The sequence below is a fragment of the Dermacentor andersoni genome, chromosome 5 (genome assembly GCF_023375885.2).
Source record: "Dermacentor andersoni chromosome 5, qqDerAnde1_hic_scaffold, whole genome shotgun sequence".
In the NCBI taxonomy this organism is placed as follows: domain Eukaryota; kingdom Metazoa; phylum Arthropoda; class Arachnida; order Ixodida; family Ixodidae; genus Dermacentor; species Dermacentor andersoni.
Window position 1 is genome coordinate 193,954,711 of NC_092818.1, and position 20,969 is coordinate 193,975,679.

The 20,969-nt window shown below is 44.5% G+C and overlaps 1 protein-coding gene across 3 annotated transcripts; it reads left to right on the forward strand.

Annotated features, from left to right (window-relative positions):
- Positions 1-25: 25 nt before the first annotated feature.
- On the forward strand, positions 26-20,035 carry Ufc1 (Ubiquitin-fold modifier conjugating enzyme 1). 3 transcript variants are annotated; one of them, XM_055071490.2, is made up of 6 exons: positions 45-472; positions 800-931; positions 2,104-2,211; positions 11,003-11,079; positions 16,627-16,717; positions 19,818-20,035. In XM_055071490.2, the coding sequence occupies exons 1-6, from the start codon at positions 350-352 to the stop codon at positions 19,902-19,904; spliced, it is 618 nt and encodes a 205-aa protein (XP_054927465.1). In that variant the 5' UTR covers positions 45-349; the 3' UTR covers positions 19,905-20,035. The 3 variants fall into 3 exon arrangements, with proteins under 3 accessions (XP_054927466.1, XP_054927465.1, XP_050035480.1); XM_050179523.3 differs by lacking the exon at positions 2,104-2,211 and having other exon boundaries at positions 49-472; XM_055071491.2 differs by lacking the exons at positions 11,003-11,079; positions 16,627-16,717; positions 19,818-20,035 and adding an exon at positions 5,420-5,677 and having other exon boundaries at positions 26-472.
- The last annotated feature ends 934 nt before the right edge of the window (positions 20,036-20,969 follow it).

Here is a 20,969-nt window from a genome sequence, read left to right on the forward strand (position 1 = left end):
TTAGTTACCTTTTATTTTTTGGCGATGCCAGCGACATCTTCTGTTAGAAGTAAAAGCTTTCAATGCTACTAAATTACAACGTAGCAAGTAATAGAATGTGATAATGCAAGTTGTATTCTAGCTGTCAATTTTTCGTAAATAGGGCAAGTACATGTAAAGTTGTACAGTAATGTATGGAATAGCTGTGGATCATATGCTGCTGACTGTGGGACTCCTGCAATTTTGTCTCGCCTGTTGACATATGCTGCTTTCATTCGACGTGTAGTTGAACGCGAGTATATCCTGTTCGCTTTGTAGTTCGCATACAACTTGTTTTTCGATATAGTCTTGAGCGCAAGTACACACAATTATGGTCGATGATGCTACGAGAAAAACCCTTAGTGGCATCCCGTTATTGAGAACTAAAGCTGGGCCACGCGACAAGGATCTGTGGCCCTCACGACTAAAGGAAGAGTACCAAGCTCTGATCAAGGTGAGGTTCTTGGGAAAGTGGCAGTTTTCTGTGAACGAGTCCCTGCAGCAATGCACCATGGTACATTCAAGCTGGCCGATCTTTAGCCCGTCTACTGGGAGCTAAATGTGGTACGTAGCAGCGTTCAAGGAAGTAGTTGACAACGTTTTCCGTTTGTACAGTTTGAAACAACCACTTTTTTTTTTTTTTTTTTTATGAACAAGTGGCGTTCACAGCCTGACACGTTATTCCTACCGATTTGTTCAACCCACAAATGGTGATATCGTTGTGCGTTTTATAATGTTGGAGTCAGCAATTAACCAATAAGTACCTGCTTTGTATGCGCAGTACGTGCAAAACAACAAGGAAAATGACAATGACTGGTTCCGGCTCGAATCCAACAAGGATGGTACTCGGTGGTTCGGAAAGTGCTGGTACATCCACGAGCTCCTCAAGTACGAGTTTGATGTGGAGTTCGACGTGAGTGACGCTTGGCCTTTAGTCCTCTCGTGCCTCTGACCCACTTAAGCCCTGTGATGTATCTTGCAGTTCTCTCAGCACTGTGCCTGCTTAGTATGTAACATTCTTAGTTATGATGCGAACGTACAACTATTTTCAGTTGGTACAGCGCGTGGTACCACAGCGCACGATTCAGAAGAAAAAAAGATAGAACATTATGAATTTTTACTTGGCACCTGCTCAAAAGGCTAGTGTGCAATAGTTCTCTTGAGCAATTAGTAAGGACCAAACGAAAAATTGAGCACAAACAGTTGTAAAATGATTGTCAAAGTCAAGCAATGGCTTCTGAGTAGATCTGATGAGATACACTGATGGCGCACTGATTGGTTAGCTCTGTGCATTAATGCTGTTGTATATGGACATGTCAGAGTGCATTCAGCAGGTACCTTACCATGTGACGAGACAAGAGACACGCTGATGCATTCACATTTTCTGCACCTGTGGTTATACCATCAGATATGCTGGGGCCAGCATCCAGTGAAGTGTTGCCCTTGCTGAAAATTGCTTTGTTTGGATGCTGTGATCATGTACCATTGTGTATTGTGTTTGACAGAGAAACAATGTGTGTGGTTTATGTAGAATGACAGGTCTGCTTTTTGCCACCCAAAGCATGCTGCAGGTGGCTGGCACTTATGCGCTGTAAGATTTGGGTACCCTTGCCTCGTAATCTGGCATCACATTGAGGGTTGATCTGTAGCCTACACGACCGGTGCATCTCGAAAGGAGGTAGCTGACCTACGTTACCTGGGCATCAGACTGAGGCTAAGTTGGCTCAGGCTCACGCCATCGACCATACCGTCTTGACTAAAGTTTCCTTGCTGATGAGTATGAGGTGAGGAGGTTGGAGGAACAGAACAGGGGATTTTATTCCCATGGGAGAATTAAGGCAAGCTTATTTGCAGAGAAGGCACAAGATGCTTGCTGGAATTATGAGCACCTTACTTGTTACATTGTGGCATGCAGCTACATTGTTCCAGAAGCACACTACATTCTGGGAGAGCACACCCAGTAGTATGCAAGAGGGCTCCTTAAAAAGCCTCTGTCTTCCCTAAATAACTTGCTGGAGAAACAGGTCATGTCATCATCGGCCAAGCCAGTGGCCTGTAGCCATTGCAAAACACGCCTCTGAGCAGGTCTGCACACAAGCCATCCCTGAGATGAGTGTGGAAAGAGGAAGCAAGTACACTGACACATTGTTCCCTCGGTCATACAGAGAGGTGAACAACACAAGCTGCCAGAAGGTAAGCTGCTCCCCGAAATTCCCACCCAATCCTTGACTAGCATGATGGTTTGGCATGACGCATAACACTTGGTATTGGTAATTAGCAGCCTCTTGGATTCGGCCAGTTTGGGCAGCTTGCAGAATACGCACCCCTCTTTTGGCCCACACCTTGAATAATATGTGCCTCATGAGATGGCTTCACAATGACATCGCAAGCAAGTCACTTGGGTAGAATAGAGAAGCACCCTCTTGTCGGAGCGCCAAATTTGTCAGCATCTCAGTGCCCGCGTTGACTGAATGGAATTTCATTTGACGTCGATACCACCTAGCCGCAGCCTCCATTCGTCTATAGTATGCCTAACGTAGCAGCATTCACCTGCTCGCTCATCCAGCAGATAGGACGCCAATGCCATGATTGCAATTGGAGTGTCCGCACAATTGCTATGTCAATAAAAAGGTCAGAATAGCAAAGCTTGTTTATGGGTGAGCTGGTGCTTCTATACCATGGTATATAGCCTACGTGAGGAATATGAGCTGGTATAACGTAAAACTATTCCAGTCTGCTTTTATTCGAAATCCACCATTATCCTTCCCTGATAGGTCGGAATGGTTCTAGTCCAGCCCATATAAACAGACGGCGCATCTGTACGGGCAGAGCTCGAGCCATTTTGACTTATCAGGGAGGGCTAATGGCCGATTTGGAATAAAAACAGCTTGGAATAGTAGTACATTACACCGACCATAGACAGAAATTAATGGCGCTACCAAGTGAAGATTATTTTGAGCACAAAGAATATTTATTCATTAAAGGGAAGCTGAAAGGCTTTCCAGAAAAAATGAGTGAACATCTGTACATAATGGTTTTCAACCCTCCGAATTCGAATATCGTATCGAAATTGAGCGAAAGAAAGCGCAAATATATTTTATTTCGACGAAAAGTGCAGCAGCGGACACGCCCAGCTTGCGCGTCTCGTTTCCACCTGTGATTGGTCGGTGCGCCTCGTGACGTCAACTCTGCCGCTACACATGAAGCGCGGTGCCAGGTAGTTTGGTGCTGTTTTTCTGAGACGGTAAGGGAAAATTTAGAGAGACTGCGTTTTTCTGAGGAGTTCGGCGTTACTCCCGACATGTACGAGCCGATTGCGAAGAGCCGGCCTCTCGAAGAAGCATACGATGCTGGTGCGAGCAGTGCTTTCGACGCGAACGAAAGCAAAGTCTTGGGATCTCCTCGTGTTGGAAATGCTCTATGGTGAGTATGTTTTTTGCAAAGCGATCTAGTGATCTCGCCGATCTTTCGCCGATCTAGTGAGCTAGTTTCCGGTCAAACAACTGTAGTGTTGTGTTCCTGCATGCCTCCTCGTGGAACGTAAGCGGGGATGCGATCGTCGGCATTTGTGCGCTGTCCAAAGCTGTCGGCAATCTACAAAGACGGTTTAAACGCGTGAAAAGCTTCCCGGTTCATGCAGTATGTGTAGTGACCTTCGTCTGTTGACTACCACTCACGTTGACTACCACTCACGTTGACTACCACTCACGTTGACTACCACTCACGTTGACTACCACTCACGTTGATTACCACTCACGTTGACTACCACGCACGTTGACTACCACTCTACATACACGCAGACGCACCAACAAAGGAATGCAGGGTCGATCGAAGCAGATTACGATGGCACGCACGCAGAAACAAGCGCGGTCAGGCAAGGTCGCGGACGCTGCGAAGGAACGAGGCAGAGTTGACGTCACAACACCGCGGTTTCCGGTCTCCGCTCCGCTCGCTCGCTCAAAGGGGGGCGGAGCTACAGCGCAATTTCAACCGACGATTACGTCGCTCCTAATTAAAAAAAAAGCCCCCAAATTTTACCTACATGGTTTATAAGGTTCCCGCATCCGTATATGAGCGTCTTATTGAATTCGACAGACTCTTCAGCTTCCCTTTAAGTGGGCACATCTGTATCTTAAATACAAAGGAGCTAAAAAATGTGTGACAAAAATGTAAAAAAAAAAAATGTTAAACCACACACGAGATTTTAAAAGAGCAAATTCAGCAAAATACAAAGAAAGCGGCATATCCCTGACACATTTGTCACCATATCTCTTCATATAAAATGCCTCCAGTGTTTCCCTCATGGCACGGTTCTTGCTAATGCCAAGAATGATTTTATTGGCGTTCTGCCTGTAATTATTTATTGCATAATGGCATTCTTCCTGTAACATCATGAGTCCCTCAAGGTAGCCACGTTTAGGGACCTGTTCTTCTTTTAGTGTACATAAATGACATTGTTACCTTCATAGATACATCGAAAATAAGTATAAAGCTCTTTGCAGATAACGGCGTACTTTTTAAAACTGTTATCACTCCTAGTAATTAACAATGCCTACAATCTAACCTCTGTGTCGTTTCCAAGTGGTATAAGGATTGGTCTATGAAACTAAACAGTGATAAATCAGTCTTCATGCACATTACACATAAAAAATGCCCTCTTAATTACAGGTATTCTCTCAATAATTGCCCTCTGACGGAGGTTGATGAATATAAATATTTAGGTAGTATGATTACAAACTGCTTAATATGGTGAAGCGATGTTACTAAAACATATTCATCCGCTTTTAAAAAGCTCAGTTTCTTGAGGCACAAACTAAAGACAAATTCATCAGAAATAAGACTACTGGCCTATAATGCATTTATGAGACCTAAATTAGATTACGCTAGTGTCGTTTGGGATCCATATCTGAAGAAAGGTGTTAGGAAGCTTGAGATGGTGCAATGAAAAGCGGTCCATTTTATATTTATTGCTTACCAGAGAAATGACTCGCCATCAACGCTCATGGCTAGTAATAACATCCCTGTTTTACAACACCAAAGAGCAATTGATAGGCGGAAATATCTCCACTCACTATATTTTGGTAAATTTAACATTAAACCTGAAACCTACTTAACACGCCAAATTTCTAGGCAAACTAGACATACACATGCTCACGCTCTTGAACCCTACTTTGCACGCACAAATTTTTTCATGTATTCTTTTTTTTATTTGGACCATAAAAGAATGGAATGTGTGACTGTTCGAAGCATTTTAGGATGGGGATAATCCTGACTTTAGACAGTTTTAGTATAGCGTAAAGCAGCAAACGCAAAGAGTTAGCATTAGCGTTGCGTGCACCACACTGCGCATGCGCTATACGTAAACGCTGCTGGAGCTCTTACGTACGTACGCTATTTTCAGGATTTAGCGTTGAACGCTAACGCACGCAAGGGGAGCCTTACGTACGGCAAGATGGCGGCGCCAGTCGAAGTGAGAGCAGCCCGCTTCGGATCTATCGAGTCGTCTGCCTGCACTGCTAGGCTCTATCCTTCCCCACTAATGCTCGTGTTCGCCTTAGATTTGTGTGATGATGCTTCGGCAGCGGCGCACAGGTGTCAAATGGGCGTTGTTTGCGATATACGTCCTCGATTAGCCGGGCAGTAGGCTTAGCTAGAGGGTTTGCTAATGTTTGCTCATGTTTGCTGTATCCGCCTCGAGATGGCGCCCAAGTGTATTTCGCTCGTTCGCTTGGTGTAAAGCCGCATGTGAAGCCGATGCATGTCATGTTTTCCGCGGCAAAACACAGTAGTGTGGTCGGTGCTGTGGTCACAATGCGTGTGCGTTTTACCAACGACGACGATATGAACCTCGTGAAGGACGTTTTCGCCTTAAACCCATTCGGATGGACGTCAAGGTGGGCGTCCGTTGCAAAAAATTGGAAAGAAGTGGGAAATCCGCTTTCTGGAAGCGAAATTGCCGGCGAAACGTATCCTCCGGTATAGCTTCGACGTTGAGTGGATCTTGAGGACACGTATAACCTGCGCGGTCGCTCTCATTCCCGAAGCATGAGGGCGTCTATGTCATCCCAACTTAAAAAGGACACGTAATATGGGACCCACAGAACACTCGATCGCGACATGCCAAGATTAATCGGTGTGTTTCGCGACTCTCGACAAAACAACGCTCAAACCAAACACCTACATGCGTAATTTTAACGCAGCGACTGTGGCTTTCGATAAGCTTGAGTTAGGGACACACTTGCGGATTCGGCATTGGATAAGCTCGACATTTCGTGTGGATTTGGCTTTCCAGTACTTTGTGTTTTTACATCTAGATGGCGCTGTATTTGTTTGCGTTAACATTAACGGTTTTCTCCGTTCCGCTATTCTAAAACACTACCTTGTGCCGCGCAGTGCAGTCTTTCTTTGCGTTAGCGTTGCGTCGCACGCTAACGCTAATGCAAGCATTTTACGCTATACTAAAACTCTCTTTTGAGAGCTGTGTACCTTTCTGTTTGTGACTATGGCACAAACTGTGGTGCTTTTTTCATATTGTGTATCTGTTTGGTTGTGCTTTGCACGTTTACTCTATCCTGCTGAATTTTTATTATAATTATGTATTATACTGTCTTCTACCATTTCACTATGTGTTTGTGTTTCTTGAATTTCTTTAGTCAACTGCTTTTGTTATGCCCCCCTGCTCGGTCTTTCGACCGCAGTATGTTGTAAATTTTTAAAAAATTTGTAAATTGCAGCTCGCATCCACACCAATGAACATAATTTACCAAATGGATGCCATAAGTCTTATTTATGTTTTGCATATGCTCCCTCATTCTGTCATTCACATAGGGCTGTATCTGCCCAATAAAGACCTGCAATATGGCAAAAAAAATTTAGTACACTACATTGGTGGAGTAGTGTTGGTGAAGGTCGTGGCATGTCTTTTATCGCATCTTAACTTTGTTCCACCGTCACGTTAATTAATGCAAGGGCAAATCTTTTCTTCGAGCTTGAGGGGGGCGCAGAAACCACCAGGCACACTGTGCTTTTTGACACTTTCATTTTATTACCTTAACAACCCCATTCGGGGTATTACATAAGGGGTGATTAACATGTGGACACAAAAAGAGGCAGGTGTTACATTGAAATACAAGTTTGAACAGTTTCTAGAAATTGTGAATGACATGGTGATGGCAGCGACAATGAAGGGTAGGTCGTTCCAGTCCTTGAAAGCTCGAAGAAAAAATTAAGATTGAAAGTGACAGTTCGTGTTCAAGGACGAGAAACTTGGAGTTGATGGCTGGTGCACTGTGACATGTGTGAAGATGATGGCGTGACGTAAAATGGGCGGCTTAGTGAGCTGTAAAAAAATTTGTGATGAAGAGAGAGCATGGCGATTCTACGACGAAAAGCAAGAGATGTCAAGCTAGATTGTGCCTTTAAGTGTGAAATGCTGATGTTATATGAATATGAAGAATGGATGAATCTAGTCGCACGATTATGAACTGACTTGAGTGCATTGATGATATATGTTTGATGAGGGTTCCAGATGGCGGCGGCATATTCCAGTTGTGGTCTGACAAATGATTTGTGTGTGAGTAGTTTGACGGGCTGTGGAGCATGACGAAGGTGACGCTTCATGAACCCAAGGGTCTTGTTCACTGATGAAATTATGTTAGTTGCATGCATATTTCTTGATATTGCAGGTAATTTTGTGCAAATAAGGCACCTCTTTAGTCCTGAACTCTTTTCTTTGGACATAGGAATATGCACAGCTTCTGTGAAAAGTATATGGGCTACTCCACGTCTTCATATGTATGGTTTTGACTATGTGGTGCGGTTTCCATGGTGCTTCTGCCATCCGAGACCTCTGGATGTTGAATATGAGGTTCGTTATATTGCGATAGCAATTATATGGACTCTCCAAGCACATTTCTGCCATTGCCGTGAGGTTCCGCATGAGCGAAAGCGTGAGAGGGTGAGCCGGCGAATGAGGTTCAATCTCGCATGCACTAGTGAGCAACGCGGCCCAGATGTGTGCCCTCTCCTGTCGCACACGAGGCAGGGGGTGGAAGGGAAAAAGGGCGTTCTTCTCCGGTGGCTGCTAGTGTGCCTTGATATTCTCCTTGCTCGCCGCACTGTACAGAGTGGAGACAAATGCAGCACCTACCACGGCGTTGGCAATGCGAATCGCGGATGCTGTAGTAGACGCCTCTGGCAGACGCCGTAGGAATGCATTGCCGGCGCTCGTGTGTCTTGAAAGTGAACTGCGATGGGGCCAAAGTGTGCACCTGCATGGGCCTAGTCTTCAAAGCGATCTGCAATGTTTGCAGAGTGTGCCTATTGCCGGTAGCTTCATATGCACTGTACTTTCGATGTTTTGTTCGCGCTGAAGCGAGACATGCATGAAGGCCAATTCGATTGCTGCTGCCACGATTCGTCACTCCAGAATTTCACAGCGAGTTTTCACACTCATCGAGCGAGGTGTGTTCATGTTTACCTGCGCGCATGACACCGTGCTGGTTAATTTAGTTAAAACACGTTGACGGGCTAGTTGGTTTGAATCCTTGATAGAATGTGTAAGCGCGACTTAACAAGGACGTAGGAAGAAGCAGACACACAAAGATAGCGCTGTCTCTGTGTGTCTGCTTTTTTCTACGTCCTCGTTGAGTCACGCTTACAGATTCTATAATTGTTAGTTTAGTTAGTAATTGAATGTTTACAAGTTTATATGGCCAATAAGACTACTATCCTTACATTGTACAGTGTGGGGATGCGAGACTCTCACGCGTCCCCTGATGTGTTGTTTTCTCACATAGCTCCCATCTCCTGTAATCTGGCTTCGCCGTGTGGCTTTACTGTGGCGGTCGGTATGCTAGCAAGATAGTATGAGAGATGGCGTGAGTGTTGCTATGCTAACACCGCCTAACGGCGGGGTTACTTGGGCGCAAAAAGGAGAAGGCTCTTCCTCTTTGGCTTCGGGTCGGCGAGCGGCGCAGACGTTCAGCCCGTGTGCCAATCCGTGCTTCTGTTAGATCATCTCGCGAGGCTTACCCCGGAATGGATGAATGCGATCATTCAAACGTGTCACCGTTCACGTAACCGTACACGTGAACGACCAGGCGTTGGTGTCTAGCATGGGGCGAACATATTCACTCGCTATCCAGTCACAGTGAGTTGGACTTCATCGATTTGTCCCGTGCCCATCGGCATGTTGTTTGGATAGTAACTCGGCTAGCAGGCATTAGTCTATGAAAGGTGCAATAAATGCCCTTGTGATTGTTCGCACTACTGGGTTGTCATTCCTTTGTCCCATGAGCACGGGTGAGAACCCCACAACAGCTATGTACTAATTTGCTATCGCAACTTTGCCTTTTGGGCAGAACTGCAAATTTTTACTTCAAATGTATTTGGAACTTTTGGCATACCACAGTAACTCTCCTAAACAGGCAGCCACATATTACGTCGCCTGTATACTTTTTTTAAAGAGTGTACTTACACTCCATCACTGTAATATAAAGGCCAGCTGGGTCATGGCTGTTGGTAGCATTTAGCTGGCCGTTACTTTTTTTGCCCTATTACGTTACATATACGGGCGATGTCTAACGTGACGGCATCGTGTCATATAACAAATGGCACTCGGTGGTGGTATGTTGCTGCTGATCTTGTAACTTCAGCAGTTTGGAAGAAGTCGGTAAAAAAAAGTGCTTGTGTTAAAATAAAAAAAATATATATCAGTGTTGGCACACCATACAGGTCACGTCTGCTAAATGTTAATGATGCAAGGAAAACAAAGGTCCGCTTTCCATGGCTGCTGGCAACAACCAGTTGTCGTTCATTTTTCTTTTGCAATAAGATGTATTTGCTTATTTCATACAGCATCTATTGGGGTGTGTTATGTGCATGGTTGATGTCCCTGCTTCAATGACCTCACATCTGTCACATGACACATGTCAATCTTGAATGGTATGTCCGCTGCTGATGTTCTAATTTAGGTAACTCAGGAGGAGTCTATAAGAGAAAAGCACTTATGTTTAAATGCTATAAAAGACATTGAAGTGTCTGCGTATCACACACCGCAATTCTGCTCGACTTCATAATTCAAAAGAAACAAAAGCCCAAGAATGACCATCTGGGTCCCCCCAACATAATTCTCGGGGCATAAAGGGGAGGTGCTATTAGTTTCTATCTGGTCTTGCATAGAATCTTTCTCAACGAAGTCTGGTACGTCCACTGAGTAGTTTTTGTCACTGTGACACTGCCACAGGTGAATAAATGGTTGACCGCAGGTCATTTCAGGGCCTGGATAAAGAAGGCTTCAGTGCAAGTTAGTTGGTGTTCCATGTCTGGAGTCAAAGCACAAAAGGAACACTTATGATCAGGACAGTGCTTTTCCATGTCTATCGTGGTCATACCCACCCTCCTTTTGCACGTCAACCTTACTTCTGGAAAAGCCTGTCATGATGCATACATGTAGAAGCTTATGACTAAAAATATGCGAGCAATGGGTAGCTTGATTAAACAGCTCACTTATCGAACTTTATTAAGGTTCTAAGGAACTACTAAGTCGTAGTTGCAGGCCGCTTCCACCCTACAGCTTGCTTTTTAAACCTGAGGTAGGAAAAGGCATCGGGCTGAGCGGGTGCAGCGTGGACATCTTTGTCACTGAGCCAAGCCTCTTATAAACACCTTCAATGTTGTCGTTTTCACTTTTTCACCCTTTTGACTCAATGCTCTGAGAATAATTTGGTTTGGTATTTTGTATCTGTGGAAAGGGGTGCATCAGCCTTTGGGTTGAAGTGGGTGCCTTCTGGAATGTTGTGAAAACTTATGGTCACGTCGGCGAGGATACACACAAATTACATGCATGTTTGACTTAGATAACTGTGCATGTGATTTGTGCATATCATTGCTGGCAGAATCATAAATCAGCTCGACTGCATTTAATGCCGAACTGATTTATTTATGGATTGAAGTAAATTTTTGTGTCACTTCACGTACACAGATTCCGGTGACATACCCAACCACGGCTCCTGAAATTGCATTACCATCACTGGACGGCAAAACAGCCAAGATGTACAGGTGAGCACATCTGAAATGTTATACTTGTTGTAATTTGGTAAAATTGCTTGATCATTTGATAACATCCTTAGAAGGATGTCTTTAGTAAAGTCATTTGAGTATTATTAGTTGTCTACTTTTGCTTTAAGAACAGTGTTGTAATGGATGTTTGCAACGATAGATGTTGGTGTACTTGATTCAGCTTTCATGGTATCCATCGTAGGCATCATTGTCATGTTGACTATTTTATCACATTTTTTTAACAGAAGAAACCATCAGAAAATAAAACTGTTTGCTGGGTCCACAATGTATGAACTGTCGTGTTGTTGCACCATTGTTGTCATGGTGCTATTGTTATGATTGTTGCTGCTGTCATTGGGCTGCTTCGATTTTCGGAGTTGTGGCAGCCCACTGGCAGCCAGACAGCAGCCAGCTAGTTCTGGTCCTGATAGGAAATCAGGTGAGCTGGGAACCCCAAGACAACCTGGAGCTGCTCGAAGTTTACAAAATCGAACGTTGGGGCAGCTGGCTGCCGGATAAATCTAAACATGCTACCAGCATGTCTGTGCCCAGCGAGGCCAGCGCACACTCGGCATAGTTGGCCCGTTTATGCGCTGCCAGCTTGAAAATATATAGTTGCATTCAGGGATATGATTACTTTTGCGGGATTTCGCGCGACTCGGCACAGGACGCGCACTGGGCCAACCTCACTTTGCACAAAGCAACAGATGGCTTTCAACGCATCCGATGCCAAGGCATGAAATTGCATGTAAGTGGTTGCATCCTCGAAAACAATTGCTCAAGAATGCAGCTCGCAGTGATCACGTCACTCATCGCGGCAACATTGGTGAGTTGGCATTGTGCCATCACTTGACAAGACATGAAAAAGCAGGATATTGGGTATGTCTTACATGCACAAAATTTTGTGCCAACCTACTTGGGCTTTGATTTCAGGAAATTTCTTTCGGCTGATGGTGCTTCTCTTCTGACCCTAAGGAACTAAGAATGCGGCTGGCACATGAAAATGCACGCTGCCTCTGACAATCGCAATGTTTCGCACGAAAAACCATATTGGCCGCGAACATGAAAGCAATAAGCTAATGTAAGTGGGCCTATTACTCAACCAGTGCATTCTTAACATCAATGGCCTAGTTAGAATACATTGGTCTCGAACTGCCACCCAAACATAAGATGAAGAGATGGAGTGAACACTGGTTAATTGTGATGCCTTCGCTAACTGTATCTAAAGGGTATATATCACCACATATATACGCGAGATATGTGAAAAGGAACACCATCAGAGAAAGCTGAACCAAAAATGCACTGCAATGTGTGTGAATGAGTGTCTACAACTTGCGCAGAACATGATGCAGATAACAGCACGGCACGCTCTTCACTGCCGGGAAGCCTCCATGGGACACAAACACACAAAAGCTTCAAATGGTTTGCCGCTCGTATCGCACTGTCTTTCAATGAGGAATGGTGCATTATAACCTAAGAAGATTGCACTAGAAATAAGGAAATCCAAAGATGACCGTAGCCAGTTGGCTGAGGTAGGTAAAGTCCTCAAGCACCCGCATTGCAATCCATCAAGACCCTGCAACGATAAAGGCTAAACCCCATGAGCGTGATTTTGTGCACGACGGCTTCGAGCGATGGATCGGGCCGTCGCGTGAACAGATCACTCAGTCTTGTCGTGCGATCGCTCGGTTCTGCAAACCTAGAATTCGGCGCTCGTCGCCCGGAAGTGCTGTGAGCGACTAGCCAATAGCGCAAAGCCGGAACTAGATGTACATAACTAAAGTACTTCCGATTGTCGCACGGAACGAGCAAACGATTAAATTTTTATACGTGCTAGAATAAGAACCTATTGCAAAGCTTTCAGAAATATTTTATGCTGCTTCTTACAGTAAAACGCATTAACTTAAGTTAATAAAGCATGCGTCACGCTAGTTTCGGCACCTATATTGCTGCCCTCATACCGGCAACACTGGGGAGACGTCGCTCGAAGTCATCGCTCGCATGGGGTACGACTTGTAGGCGACGAGCAAACACAACAGCCGTGTCCATCGCGTCGCTTGTCGCTGTCGCGTGCAAGATCGCTTGCTTTGGGTTTATACTTAACGGCGAATGCTTATTGTCTCTCTTAGTTGTCTGCTAGCCAGAGAATTTCCAGAGAGCAGCCAGACCAAAATCACCCTGGCTGGTTCTGGCAGCCCGCAGGTAGCCAGAACCGTTCGGCTCGAGTAAAACGAACACCAAATGGAAGTGTGTGGCATGGTGGGCGCAGCAACCAGAGAAAAACGAAGGCACTCTTGCTGGCTCTGGCAGCCCTTGGGCCACCAGAAGTGGAAAATTGAAAGAGGCTCATTATCTGGTCAATGGTCTTTGTTATGAGTGGCACATAAGGCTTTATACGAGTGACCCTTTACAATTTTTTATCAGGGTTTGAGTTGAGTTGTATTCTCATTTAATAACTTTGGAGATACATAGTTTCACTTTTGTACGATGTGGCGTCTGGTGTGACAGGCACTCTGACTGCGACCTTAGCAAGTCGGTGCTTACTGAAAGTGGTATGACAGGGTGCTGCTATTTATTGTGGCTTACGTAGAAAAAATTTAGCTAGGAAGCTGTAACTGCCACACAATTCTACATATTCCTCCAGGAAGTCAATGTACTTGCAACATCTGTCCTGTCGTGTCCCTGCAAATGAAATTCTTCCGTCTGCTGGTGTAAACACTCATTTGATACATTATTTGCTTCCAGAATGCTCTCAAATCACTGTCCCTTTAGATATATCATGAGAAGCCAACTTGCCACAGGTGGGAACCAAACCCACAACCTTAGCATTTCGCGTGCGATGGCATCGCACGCGAAATGCGAAGGTTGTGGGTTCGGTTCCCACCTGCGGCAAGTTGTTTTTTCATCCACTTTAATTTCCATTAATTTATCGTTTCTTTATTTCATTTATTAAGCACAAGTAATTTCCCCTATGTTGTCCTTGGTGTCAGTGTTTGTTGGCTTCTCATGATATGACTAATAAAATCGGGCCCCTCGGTTAACCCCCTTTCTTCCTTCTTGTCCCTTTAGATGTATTTTGAGGTCAGGAAAAAAAATTAAAGTCAAAAGGAGCCAGGTTGGGCAAATATGATACATGGGGCATCACTTTTGAAAGCCTAAAAACAAAGTTTTACCTTTGTTTCACTTGCACTGTGTGATGTGGAAACAGCATGACACCTTTGGAGATCTTTCTTTTAAGCTTTTCCTTTATGTTTCGCCTCATCTTCACCAATAAACCACGTAATATTCTGCATTGATGGATGGATGTAATCCACCAGTAGACCCTTGTCCCAAAAAGCTGTTGCCATTTGCTTTTGTACACCTACATTTACAAACAGAACTTCTTTTGCCTGGGAAATCACTTTGCTTCGATTCCTTAGACTGTTGCTTTGTCCCGGGATCAATAACATTAGATCCATGTCTCATCACCACTTACCATTTTGTATGGGAGATCTGACTCATTTTTGCAAAATGTATCTACAAGCTTTCTCTTTTGTTCAGAATTCAAGTTTTGGGATCCACCTTGCTCCAACTTTACTTGCTTCCAAGTCGTCGCGCATATTGGCACAAACTCTCGTGCGATTTCCAGATATGTAGCAATACTTCTGGCTGTTATTCAGCGGTCCTCCATGATAGTCATGGATGGTTTTCACATTTGCAGGCACAGAGACAGAAATAGGCCCTCCACTGGGTTGCTCACTTGCAACACTGAAATGGCCAGTTCTAAATTGGCACTCCAACATTTACTGTTATTATTTGAAGGCCTACTGTAGACTAAAGTTAGTGACATTTCATCATGGATCTGCTGGGTACCTTTGCCTTCGAGAAACAGGAACTTGATTAAGGTCCTATGCTCTTTTACAACGAAATTTTGGGGAGGTGCTGCCATGTTCACTTTGCATCTGTAAAAGAGAGACAAGCTGAAAACATAGCTAGTAGATTTTTGCACCATTGGATGTATACAAATCAACCAATATACAGCTACCTAGCTAAATTTTTTCTGCACAAGGTTCTATGTTTATCAGCAATAACCGAAAGCGATCAATCTAAAATACAGCTCTAGTTGCTGGTGTAGCCTTCAAACAGATTCACAACTTTCAAAGTATTTTCTAGTTGTGGCTTACGTTGGGCCTGCATTACACTTGCCGACCAATAAATTGGGCATCGATAATCTGAACATGCTTGGTAATTCGGACAGCTTTGCGGCACGGCCAATGGCCCCATAAACTTAATGTGTAAAGACGACCGATATTTCGGACAGCCGTCAGCTCAACATTTGATTATCTGGACTCCGATTGTGGCTGTAGCGTTCACTGACTCTGCCACCACCATCTCCTCTGGCAACCTCAACGAGACATCAGGCATGACCTCAGAGATAACATGCTAAATGGTAATCCCTGAGACCTTGCCTTGGTCGCAACACTATGCATTCGGAGATTTAACTGCAAATGCTGATCTTGGAGGCTTCGGCTGAATTGTGAGGTCGCAACAACATCGCGATCATCACATCCATTCCAGGGACAGAAGTTCCTCCCCCCATCTGGCTTGACTGCGCTATGAGCCTCACGTCGTACCCGTTTCGAAGGGCGTAGCCATAATCACCATCACCGGCACGACCGCACATGACTCGCTCTTGTTTGTTGAGTTTGTCTTCTGAACAGCCTTCCGCTATTGTGTGCTTGTTTGTTTAGTTTGCATTTCAGACAGCGCTTTGCTGGCTCCAAGAAGTCTTTCTAGTGATGTTATTGACAGTTCGCATCAAATGGCACCAATGCTGCCCTCGCTTTCCAACTCCGAATGAGTCTTGAGTCGCAGTCCAAATGAGCCCGACTCTGCAACTGAAGAGCCTGAACCTCAAATGCAGACATCATTGATGATCTTCTAAGCTACAGTGTGCCAATTCCTGCTGCCGTTACATTTGAAGAGTTTGCATAGGTTGACAGCACGGTGTTGTCGTGTGCCGAACTGAACAATGATGAAGCAATTGAGCAAGTTCTCCCACTGTCAAACAGCGACTCTAACTTGCATGATAATGATGCGCTGTGTGCTCTGGAGCCTCCACATGAAAATCTGACTCGAGCCTTTGCAGTCCTTGCATCAGCATACAGAGGGAATACAATACTGGCAGAAATACAGGTGACTTGGTTGCATGTAAGTGGATGTGTGTGCAGCAATGAATAGACCACCTCATCTTTGCACAGGGCCTTAAAACATAATAAGATAATCTTTTTTTTAATACATTCATTTTTTTTCGGACATTGAATATTTTGGACCTTACGTTCCCTGCACGTGGAGTCTGAATGATCAGTTTTTGACTGTATATAATTATTTTCCTTGTAGTCTTGTTCATTCTCCCCTGTAGCTTCTTTAAAAATGACAATACAGCAGCGCAAATCACAGCTAAACTCGATAAAAGGAAACAGGGACAGCATGGAGTGTACTATATATGATGTTCTTGAAGTGATGTTCTAATCCTTTTCTTTTCTGCTGCTGTTGTGCTCTTCTCAGGGGAGGAAAGATCTGCATGACGGACCACTTCAAGCCTTTGTGGGCAAGGAATGTGCCTAAGTTTGGCATTGCTCACGCCATGGCACTTGGGGTAAGCATGGATGTTAACATATAGAGAACAGGTGTGACGAGCTTATTTTAGCTCTTTTACAGCAGCTAGCTTGTAAAACAAACACAATACTAATTACCCACACTGTGGGCAGTTATCAAAGTTTAATTAGTTGCACTTAGCAGCTCTATGGGATATTCAGCAGTGTATCCTTTCAGAACTCTTGTGCATATCAAGCTGAAACTTGATAGGAATAAACAATGTCTTGGCAGGAACATGGCCGGAGAAACTTCGAACTAGTAGGTGCTTGCTGGGGGGCGCTGTAGGAAAGAGTAACATTTATATAAAGCGGGCTTTAAGTAGTCAGTGCTTGCCTGTGAAGTAAAATGTTTCCTGTTTGCCAACTACGGGCAAAGCTTGTTGAGATGAAAGTTATTAGGTATTAGAAGTAAAGGGTGCTTTCGAAGAAATGGGCTCTATCTTTCGTTTACCATTCCTTTATTTTTGCCCTTATGTTAATTTTTGCTGGTGAGGAATGTGTTTGACAGGAAAGGTGACGTAGGCTGCATATTGACTAGTATTGCTTGTTAGTTAAGGGCATGGGAAGGCCAGTGAATAGTGAAGAATCAGCGGACTTTAAGTGATTCCTCTTACTTCGAACTCATTTACTGCAACAGGAGCAGGCTCTCACAGCGAACACCGGTGTCCTCTCAAAAATAACTTCTTTGCAATGCATGCAATGTTGTCCTCGTCTGCTGCAGTATTGCCCGATGGTGTAATCTGTGCATGTCTTTTGGAGAACATGACAAACTTAATTTTGTTATGGCCTCCAAATTATAGATGCCATTACTCTTGGAGTCTGTATGGAACGCGAAACAGTGCATAAATTAACAGGCACGAATGTTTTCTAGTAGCGAAATGGTTTGCTGCAAAGGCAAAGGTACGCGAAACAGTGCATAAATTAACAGGCACGAATGTTTTCTAGTAGCGAAATGGTTTGCTGCAAATTGCTGCAAAGGCACAAGTTCTAATCTCTGTGGCGGTGGGAAGCAAGTTTTTGTCAAAGCACTTGAGCGTTTCTTTGGCTATTCTTTCCACGTTTACTGATGTTCGAACATACTATGCCTAATGTGTTACGCCTCTATAACAATACCACGCATTCTATTAGCAGGCATGTGTGGTTTAGGGAATTCAGGGTTTGTACACCTCCTTGAAATCCTTGAAAACCCTTGTACTTATAATAAGATTCAAGGGCTCTTAAAGCTGCTTGAAAAAAAATGGGCTCCTTGAATTCCTTGAAAACTGTGGTTGAGGGTGACTTCTGAATATTCAAACAAACTCTGCATGGGGATTATGCCATGAACACTGTCTATTGGGAAACAATCCTAGATATTTTCTTTTCAGAGTGTCGCTAAACGATTGCAATGTTGCATGTCCGCAACCACCGACAACAAGCTTGTTTAAATTGCTATTGCCATCATGTGGCTACACAAGGCCAGATCAAGTGATGAAGCTGTGCCAATATTTGGTTGTTCTGCTAGTTTTTTCACACCGCAGCCATTATTGCTTTATGTTTGTGACATGAGCTCTATAAATGGCTGGTGGGAAGTAAGTTTCAGCCATTTGGCTTTAACATGACAAGTTTCTTTGTCTGTAGTATCTCGCACAACCATCATGCCAGAAGGCGATTGGCATCATTAGAATTGGAAAGTCAACTTAGAAAAGCCACCTGAAGAGCTTGAAACATGTGTCTAACTAAGCAGCTGCAAGAAATTGCAGCTGAGCAGGAGATATTACTATTTTTTATTGTATATGCGCAAATAAGATTTGTTTCCCCTTCCTTGAATTTCGGCCTTTGGCACCCTTGAAATTTCAATTGTACTTGAAATTTGAGTCAAATGTTCTGTACAAACCCTGTTAAAGATACCTAAGGGGCAATGATAGACATTTTGCATAATGCCAACAACCCTATGCACACACAAGGCACCATTTGTGCTCATTGGCACTTCTTTGTAGATCAAAAGTCTATGCTGTATGAGCTGGCTTGCTGCACCTTTCATTGTTTGTAACACAAACAATGAAGTGGCGTCGGTGAACAGTCTTTTTCTTTGCCCTCTGGCAAGGGTGAACATGAAGAGGCAGCCTAACGATGACACGATGATGATGACAACATGATGATAGTGGCCGTCGGCTATCCTTGGCTTAATGGAGAGGATAAACAGACAAAGCAAACACAGTTTCAAGCTTTTTTAACCGATTTTGTAGTAACAGTGCGTTGAGGACCAAGTTCTATAGTTCAGCTGCAGGGTGAGGTAAGAGAGTGCTTGGGCATTTGCCCATCTGTGGTGAATTTCCTTGTGCTTTGCTGTTCATGTGATGTATCACATGTCAAATCTGGGGCTTTATATTCTAGGGATTATTTGTTGTCAGATTTTATTATAATCAGTTCTGCTGAGTAGCTGATCCCAGTGATAGCAGGGTGGTGGCTTCATTGCGAGCCATAGAGAGAGGGCAAAATGAATGGAAAATTAAAGGAATACCGAAGAAAATAGGCGTTGTGGGGGTACCAAGGCTAATTCACTTATCTGGAGATGATAGTGGAACATGTGGATGCCTCACTGAGAGAGGAGGAGGAAACGATTTAAATGAGGCTTGGAGAGTGTGTCTCTAGCCTGCTACTTCTCACATAGGTAGGAGGAAATGAGAAATACAGGGCAAGAGAGAGGCAGGTGTCTAAGCTAGTAGTACAATGAGCTACTGCATTTGCGTTGTCCAATTCGCAGATGCAGTGGCGTAGCCAGACTTTTTTTTCAGGAAGAGAACAGCACTTGACTGAGGTCGTGGGCTGGGTGAGGGCAGGCGGGCTGTGCAGGTGACATCTTTGTACGCAGAACTTTCGGAAGAAGGGGTGGATGGGAAGATGCTTGGTGTCACTTCCCCCGCCCCCCACTTGGTTGTACCACGCCTGAGCAGATGTGCACTATAGATGCGCTGTGTGCAGGAATAGTGTGTCCACATAAAACGATCTCTCGCAAACATGTTTCACGCAGAACTTCACTGCACAGTGGCTGCTTGTGGACAGTGATAGTTCGTGTACTGTGAGTTGCTCGTGGCACCGTGTGACGCATCTTGGCTCTTGCAGCTGGGGCCATGGCTGGCAGTGGAGATCCCCGACCTCATCCAAAAGGGTGTGCTCAAACACAAGGATGATGCGCAGACCAAGTCGTAGTCTTGTGGCTGTAGTCGTGGTTGGCACACTCAATCCACCTGCGCTTCCGCACCTCGATGAGAGGGTGGCTGTGTGCTCGGTACAGGTTTTTTTTCTCTCTTTGAGGTGTGGATAAAAAGCATATGTTTACACTCCTGTAGTTTTCTGCGTCACTTATTGTCACAAGTATACTAACACATATTTTCTAAGTTGTATAATTTCTGCCGTACGCTTCTTGCACGTGAAAGTATCAAGTGTGAATATTACAATACATAAGATCTTAAATTTGACACTAAAGCTGTTTCAGTCGAAATGCCGGTCCTGACACAGTGAAAAACTTGCCAAAGTTGTGTGGCAGTAAGGCTAGAGATAATGGTATTGCTTATAAAAAATTTCCAGGGGCACTTAGCTATCCCTACGAGGATTAATGCGAAAGCATTGCAACCACTGTGCAATGCTTAAATACTGTGTAACAACACAAGGTCATGGGTTCGAATGCCTCAATTAACTCCACCTTTAATCACTGTGCCTTAATTAACTTTGGCGTTATTAATGGGGGACACGGGTTGCAGCGACCAAAGATCGCGAAAAAGCTCGATTTCTATTATTGCATTTTTGGAATGTACAGCTATTATTGCATCGATATTGGTAATTTCATATCGATAACATCAGTATTTTAGCCGCAGTGACATCTTGTACGACATGTACTAGCTGAATTTCAGGCGGAACTTGCGCTGCAATGGCACATTTTCCGAAATGCGCGCCTGCTCTTCCACATGTGCTAGCGCGGACATCCTGGTATCGTTTGAAAGAGGCGACTTTTCCCTTCAAATTCCCGCCAGAACCGGCCCCATTCAGCCATTGGCCATTTAGAAAATGCGCGGCAAAAGAAGGTACTACAACGCGCTCCTATTCGTCACTCAGTGCACGTGACTTGAGCTTGTCTCCCGATTGGCGGAACTGCATGGCCATCGTCTGCTCCGCGCTTGGAGCCGCGCATTGAGGTGCGCCATCTTGCCCCAGTGTCAACGCGATGTTTGAAACGGAGCGCAAATTTCGAACGCGGTACAAGTTTGGTGCGCAAGA